The sequence below is a fragment of the Buceros rhinoceros genome, unplaced genomic scaffold (genome assembly GCF_000710305.1).
Source record: "Buceros rhinoceros silvestris isolate BGI_N320 unplaced genomic scaffold, ASM71030v1 scaffold7822, whole genome shotgun sequence".
NCBI lineage: Eukaryota > Metazoa > Chordata > Aves > Bucerotiformes > Bucerotidae > Buceros > Buceros rhinoceros.
The window spans coordinates 364-8,387 of record NW_010398236.1 but is presented as its reverse complement, the minus strand read 5'-3'; the positions used below and the strand labels follow the sequence as shown (position 1 = coordinate 8,387).

General features: G+C 44.2%; 1 protein-coding gene across 1 annotated transcript in view; it reads right to left on the bottom strand.

Annotated features, from left to right (window-relative positions):
* LOC104488918 (pre-mRNA 3'-end-processing factor FIP1-like) overlaps window positions 1-7,646 on the bottom strand; it is a gene marked incomplete at its 5' end in the record, with an annotated part of 20,633 nt that extends 12,987 nt beyond the window's left edge. The window contains 6 exon segments of the mRNA XM_010131014.1: window positions 613-743; window positions 2,560-2,670; window positions 3,405-3,463; window positions 4,029-4,135; window positions 4,936-5,020; window positions 7,607-7,646. Coding sequence (XP_010129316.1) covers window positions 613-743; window positions 2,560-2,670; window positions 3,405-3,463; window positions 4,029-4,135; window positions 4,936-5,020; window positions 7,607-7,646 — 533 coding nt within the window.
* Window positions 7,647-8,024: the final 378 nt, after the last annotated feature.

Here is an 8,024-nt window from a genome sequence, read left to right as displayed (position 1 = left end):
GAACGAGCAACCTGTTCTTCAGTCAAGACAGCAGACACTTCCGGAAACTCGCTGGCTATTCCGGCCTCAGCCCACTGTCTCCCATGAGAGGTCCAAAAGTTTAATAGTCTCATATCCTTTTTCACGTAGTCTTTGAGTCAAAACTGGAATCAGTAATATTTGCTGTACTGAACTGCTGAAGTTCTAACAGCTGCTGGCTGCCTGATGGCCTCCTGCAAAGCCTGATGGCCAAAGCACTCCCCACACAACTGCAACAGGCAACAGCAACAAGCACCACAGTGTGCTCAGCTCCCCTCGCTACACCACTCACACCCACAGGATGTTCCAGCCAGACACCCCTAGAGCTGGGCAGCCTCAAAGTCAATCAGAAATTCTTCCAAGTCTTGCTACTGCAGTGGTTCAAGCCTGCTGGGCAGCTGGAACTCTTTGTTCCATAAAAAGACTTTCACCAGAGATTTAATCTTTAACGATACATTTTTCTATTTCTCATAAAAGAGAACACAGAACAGTTTGGTATTAAGGTATCCTCTGCTCTTACACTCTCATCTCTGTGATTACAGAAACAAGTCACTGTTTTGTTGTAGCCACGTGCAGGAGTAACGTATCACCTACCGTGATTTTATTTTCAGTGTTGATGGGAGGAGCAGGATCCAGTCCCAGCTGAAGCCGTCGCTGTTTTTCACAATAAGCTTTCCACGTTTCTTCATTGAATCCGTAATTAAAGTAATCGGAAAGATCAGCACCTGACGAAGTGGGCAGAAGTTAGCAGAGCTGAGCCAACACATTCCACTCCTGACCATCCTTAACTGTCTTTAGAGAAGATTCTGGGACTCGCCCCTCGTTTCACGGAACAGAGCTAAAGCGGAAGTTTCCTACTGATACATATTGGACTACACAAGTATTTCCAGTTCAGTCGCGATCCTAACTGTAGCCTCGTTACTAATCTTTGACGGTCTCCTGCGAAATGTGCCAGTTCAGCATGAGCACTTCTGAATCAGGGATGTGGCCACAAACTGCCTGCCAAGAAAATGTAGATGTGGAGGGACAAACGTAGCTGCGCCCACCTCCGGGAGGCACACCTCACACTGGTAAGCATGACAAAGTCCCTCCTGGCCCTGCTGAGGTGTCCCTCACACATCTCCCTGCAAAGGTGTTCCTGGACAGACCAACTGTAAAACAAGGAGCTGATAGATAAGGGCTAAGCAAAACGCTTAGACTGTGCTGAGCTTGGATCTAGACAGTGAGGTTTATCTTCCAGGTCAGATGCTCTTCCTGTTGTACCACCCAAACATGCAAATTGCACCAACACAGACTCAGCAGTGCGACATTTACATATCTATTTTATCAGCCTGTCCTTCAGACCTTTATCAGTTCTTCCACAGCATATTTCTTCTTCCCCTCCTTCCCTAGCGATACCAACTCGCTGAACAATTAACTGTGAAAGACATAAACCCAAAAGGCTGTTGAGTAACAAGCTGCTTGCCATGTGAACTAAACTCACAGGCCACCCACCTCTGCAGACATCTTCCCCCCATCTGCACTTTCAGTGCTGCTTCAAGGCTGGCTGGCTTTGGTTTGGTGTTTGGTCAGCACCACCACAATTTCCGTGCTTTATCTCCCAAGCTCACTTTGTTGTTTCCTTTCCACTTTATTTTCCTCCTAGTTCTCTCTTTCTCATGTCACAGGCAATGGGAAACCCCCTGCAGAAGGTCAGCTACATCTTCCATCATGTCAGTTCCAGCTAGCCCAGCCTTAGTGCTGGTTTGATACTGTGACACGATGTCTATTAGCACTGTTACCTGCTCTGCTGCTCTTCACTTTGGTGGGCAAGAGACACCAAAGCTACATCACAGACAACCTTATAAAAAGCACAACTTCCTTAGCAGAGCAACAGTTGTGAAAGATAAACACAGGGGCTGGCAGGGAGAAGAGTTACTGCTGAGAAGAGGCAGGTGGGTTTCTTGCTTCAGCTAACTTCTCATCCTAGCACATTCTCTGAGAGTAGCACAGCCAAAACGTGGTTCTCTTCAGCTTTCCTATAAGGATGTGCTCATGTTGCAACTCCCACCTAATGGGTTCTTCCAGGCAGAAACGTGGACATCCCCAGGACCCAAATGAGAAGGGTGCGTGGGGACAACTCTGAGCCTGGCCACAGTGAGAACAGCGGAAACTGCAGCACAGAGAGAGGAGAGCATGCATCATCAACAGCCAAACCCTCATCCTTCTCAATTCACTCATGGCCACAAACATTATCGTACTGATATCAGCACAATGTTTTCTGGAACTAGGGAGTTAATAAAATAGAACATTAAAAAAATAGTTGTTCCCTTTAGGGAAGTTAAATTAAGAGTAAATGCAACCCGGTGTTAGGTATAAGAGTGACTTGATCAATCAGTAAATGTCACTGATTGTCTAGACAGACACCAGAAGCTGAGCAAGATGCAGTGTTCTGTCTTCCCTGTTCCCTGGCAGCAATAAACAGACAGAAATTACATGTGAAATTAAAGAGACAACAAAAACTGCACAAAATATTTACCACAGGAACCTGTGAGGCCCCACCTGGTTTCCTCCACGGCTTGTCTTCAAAGGAGTCTAAATCCACTTCGATGACAGGCAATCCATTTATATTCCCTGCGGCATCTAAGTCAATACCTTTGGGCTGCAACTTGGCTTTGGAAAGAGAGAAACCATTACTACTTCTAATGCAACGCCTTTACTCCACTCATTTGCTGAGCAAATTAGGCTGGTCAAAACCAAAGCGCCACTGTGAACCCACTGCTGGCTTTACAGCACAGAGGTAACCACACTCAACTTCTCAATACAAATTATTTCAGTCACACTATAAATAAATTGCCAGGGTATGGGGCACCTGCAGCTGAGCAGCAGAGAAGCAAATTCAACCCGCGTTGGAACTATGGACAAATACAAACTACACTGAAGGGTGGGGAAAATTTCATGTGCAGAAATACACAAAGCTGACACTCGAGGACAGAGTTTTGTTTCCTTTAGTATCTCACATTGCAAGTAGCTGAATGTACTGATCACGAAATTCTTCTCCAGGTAATTCAGAACATTTGGCCCCAGCGCAGCAATACGGTTTAGAAATAATCTGGCTTTTCTCTACTACAAAAGTAATAATCAAGATGTATTTTTTTTCTAGTTTAAATAGAATTACCATCAGCTTGTTCAGCAATGGGTAATTAAATCATTCCATTGCTCCCTGGACCCTCAGCCTATCCTGGAAGCACTTATCTTTAGGAAATGTACTTACTATTTCCAGTTTAAATAAGATGCACTAATTTCACATCTCTCCAAACAGAGTCCAAGATTTGCAGCTGCTCCAGCTGTCAGTGCCAGGTAAGCGAAATACTGCAAAAGGCGAAGCATAAAAATAACAGCCATACCTGAAGCGGATGCTCCGTAGCCTCTACCCGTTTTTAAGTTGAGATTCATCGGAGTTCCCCTGCATGGAAAAGGATCACTCCATTGGTATGTGAACAAATGACCTGGTTGGAGATTTTCATGCAAAATCACAGGCAAGTCATTTCCTCCAGAGGCAGGCACTAGCAGCAAGCAAAAACGCTGCCTTCTTATTTTAATTCAGTGCAAATTAGACAATTTCCTGGTTCATAACCACTGCCTCGCCGTTCCCGAATCATGAAAAATCAGAGAGCTGGAAAACAGTAAATTCACAGCTTGTGCAAATTTTTATCAATGCAGAACTTGGTCCCTGGCAAGTTTTCACAGATGAAGAGCTAAATGTAACTTCCCACCTTTGATTTTGCTTGACAAAGTGTAACAATTATTAGCTTAATTTTCCAACAGCAGACCCATGAATTATCATTCCTATTTTACAGACGGGTTCTCCCTCACACAACTGCAGGACAGAGCTGCCCATCAGCTTCTAACTCTGTCCTAGCCATTTCTCTCCCAGAAGACAATCAGCTCCCATCCCCATTTCCAGTCCCCATCAACACACCAGAGCCACCTCGGATCAAAGCCTGACACCACAGTCGGGCTGTACTCACATGTACGATGGAGCTCCTGTTTTAATGTTGCCAATAGTAACTTTCACGTCATCATCATCACTGTCACTATCGCTGTCATCTTCATCATCTTCACCACTTGGAAGGGCCTACAACAATAAAAGCACACGGGAGCTCATCAATACATAAAGCTGATCAATGCCCCGGGAGAGCAGGCCAACTCGTCCAAAGTTTGTGTGAGGAAGGGACTACCAGAAAGAATGATTCTGCTATAGGCACCTAACTTTCTACTGCTCTCCAAGGCCACACAAAATTCTCTGGAGGTGAAAAACACAAAAGCAGCCAGCCTTCAACATGAACAGACAGGTGCCCACAAAGGAACCGCCATGTCCTCTGAAGGAGAGACCCTACATGAGTCAGGGTAAGATTTCTGAAGGTGGGGAAGGTTTAGCTCAGCTCTGGATTTTATCGCATCCCACAATACAGCTCCCCTACTCTCTTTGAAAGGGCTTTGGGTCTTCTGACACAGCTCCTTCACAAGGCCATGGTGGAAGTACACGATCACAAATAAAAATCGCCAAAACACAGTCACCAGGCTTCACCTAAGAATCCTGGTGCAAATATTCTCTCACCACCACCTCAGTGGTAGGAAGGTGCTGAGGAGCTCGGCTTGTTTAGCACTATCAGCTCCCAAGTCACTCACTTTACACAGGAACTTTTACAGCTGCCGATTTGATCCCACTGGGGCTGGGGCACAGAAGCAAAGGAAATCTTCCAGACACCCAGCAGCGCAGTTTTGCAAGCACTGGGGACTGCCTACGGGCACACTCGTATGGCACAAATGTAACATATCGGGCAGCACCAGCACCTTCGCCCTTACATCCTTCTATCCATGAGCACCGAGAAGCACAAAAATAACCATGTCCATCGTTTGCAGGGCAACACTTACATGTTGTGACATCTCTCGGTCTTCATTGCTGACAGGTCGGTTCTCCTGAGGAGCATCTTGCAAAGGATGAGAAGATTCTGTGTGTCTAGTAAAGGTGACAGACGAAAGAAAGTAGACAGGCTCGATCCAGAGGTTCACCTATAAGTATTCCTAAAGCATTTGCCCAGGTGACTTGCATATAATGGCTCTATTCACGGAGCATCTTGATTCTGCTGCAGTTGACTCAACTGTATGACAAAAAAATCACCATCCTTGCCTGGCTTTGCTTTTTGTTGGAAAGAATAAGCTTAGTGCTTCCAAAGAGCAGCGCCTTACAGAGTGGTTGCCTCAAACACCAACAGCTAATGCAGAACTGGCAGCTCCAAGAACTTTCAGCTTCAGTTCAGCACCATCACAACTGATAGGAATAAGCTCATAATAAGCAAAACTTCACCTTGTCCTTAAGGACACTAATAATTACACGTGTATTTAGTAAGCAGTAAGGACATGTCCCACTGAAATTAAGGAAAAAGTGACTTCAGTGTTTCTACAAATGGCTTACACTAATGAAGAGTCAAACTTTGAAGAAGACAGGACAGTTAATTACACGCCCAATCTTCTCATTCACTACTAATTAGTCCTAATGCAACAATGGCCAGGCTCAGACTCACCTCCAATTAAAGAGTTCACACAAATGTTAACATTGGTTATTGCATTAGCCAAGCAAAAAAGTCAAACTGGTAAACACATGCTAGAAAAGAGTGTAAGTCAAGTGTTGCAGAACTAAACCACAAAGAAAGAACAGTTTTCCCTTCAAAACCTTTTTGGCTTTTCAAACGAGACATTTGGAATAGCCCAGGGAACCCAATTATCCACCAGTACTTGGGGAGACATTGCTATTAATTTAAACCCTCACGTGGGGTAATAAGGAGACACAAGAGTATCAGCAAAAAGAAACATGCAGAACACCTAACGGAATCCAACACTGGTCAGATTAACGCCATTGCAGAGGTGGCAGGGAAGGAGACACCAAACAAGTAACCCAGGTGATCACAGTAACGCAACTCTGAAAGCAGTTACTGAGCATAAAAAGAACAAACAAACAAGAGCAGCTGCTGAAGCTCCTGTATTAGAATAGCCCCAGGTACAAAAAAATTCAACATCAAGCCGAGATCAAAAAGGAGGGATGAAGGTACAGCAGCTAACCAAGAAGCACAGGTCCCATTTTCGCCACGTTCCTGAGGTGACGGCTGAAGAACTGTTAAGTTATAATAAGTATCCAAGACATCTAAGGGAACATCAGCCTCTAAAAGTATTTCCAAGCTGCAGACACAGACTGTCAGACAAGGACCAAAAGGTGTTCTGCTGGAGACGACCACACAGATGGGTCCAAAACCTTCTGCACCACGTTCACCAAATCCAAGTGACTCATAACCTTGCCCTCAACCCCACAATTTTCTTAAGAATCCAAGATGACTGAATTAAGGAAGAGTGACAAGTGTCACCTTCAACTTCAAGTCACATGAAGTATTTGTGGGCGTACATTAAAATTTATGAACTAGAGTTCAAACAGACACGTGCTAAGGAACAGCCTTTCCCTAACCTGTCTGCTCCCCAGCAATGAACAATCTGACAGGTCCACGGCCACCTGCTGCACAAAAAAAAAAAGTCATTGCTATTTCATTTCCCCAGAACCACAACTCCGTCCATTGCTGACCTAACAGCACCCTGCACACACTGCCAGTGTTTAACACGTCCTTTAGGCTAAGGAACATGACTGGATGCTGCATCCCACACTACTCAACTCCTCCTTTGTGGGTAGAGACAAATCCTCTAGATGAGCCCAGCAACGTACCCCTGGAGCTGCAGTCGTAAACAACACAGCAAACAGTCATTTTTTCCTAAAACACCTCCTGGCTCGTTGTTTAGAAGAGTCTCGTTGTGCAACAAAGAAAAAGGAAAATAAAACAAGAGAGAAAAAAAAAAAAGAGATCCAGCATGACCACTCGTGTTTCCTTCACACATCTTGTGGTTATTGGAGACAGCTGCTGGAAATTCAGATTTTTAATCCTGCTGTGAAGTATTTATATTCTATTATCCGTACACTCAGAAGAATGCAACAAGGAACAATAGATTTATGCAAGTAGGCCATAAATTCCTACCTAAACTAAACATTTTCACAAAGCTCATTTGATAGTTTTAGGTAATAATTTACCAACTCTGCCTAAAACTTGGTTTTGAACAAGCTTTCATAGTCCCTAAGCACAGGACACTACGACAGGACAGCATCCTTAACAACCCAGAAATTCCAGATACTCAATTCACAAAGGCCTTAAGGGACAATAAATACTAAACCAAACTTTTGAAGGTGCTGAGCACACAGTGAAGATCAAGTCTTCTGAAAACCATGTTACATTTAAAAACAGTAAAGAGATAACATTTCTGCCAAGAGAAAACTCTGTCACCGTAAACCTGCTACAAATCTGGAGGAGTTATGACCAAGGACAGACAGTACTCTCCATACACGGAAAGAAAAGCAATATTTGAGTTGTCCTCAACAGGACAGGTGAAGGACAGGCTGCTCTTTCTGGGAGCAGCGTTGGTCTGAAGCATTCGTGAAGCTCAGTTTAACATGGCTCAATCCTCTTTACTGCGTGTATTGTTATAACAAGTAAATGGTCTCTGGACTCACCCAGAAATTGGTCCATCTTCTTGCTTACCAGTGGTGTCATCTGCAATAAGAATAAAAAAAGAAAATTAGTCAAGGGAAAGAAAAAACCAAACTAAATTTAAGCACAAAATGCATCACAGGCACAGAAATACCCGAGCCACCATAGCCCCAACGTTGTCTTTTCAAAGTTCAACTAAAACAACAACAACAACAAAAACCACCAGCGAAACCTATCTGCAGAAGTGAGTCCCACACCGCTGACACAGAACAAAATTCAAAGCACATATCCAAAGTCTGAAAGCAGGAGGAGTAAAGGCAGACACCACCTAAGGAACTGAACTCAGCTGAGAGGGTCTTTATACAGACTTTTAACATGCCAGGGAAGGAAAAAAGTAAAAATATTCAGAGGAAAGTCTATAAGGAGGACAAAGGCGTTTAA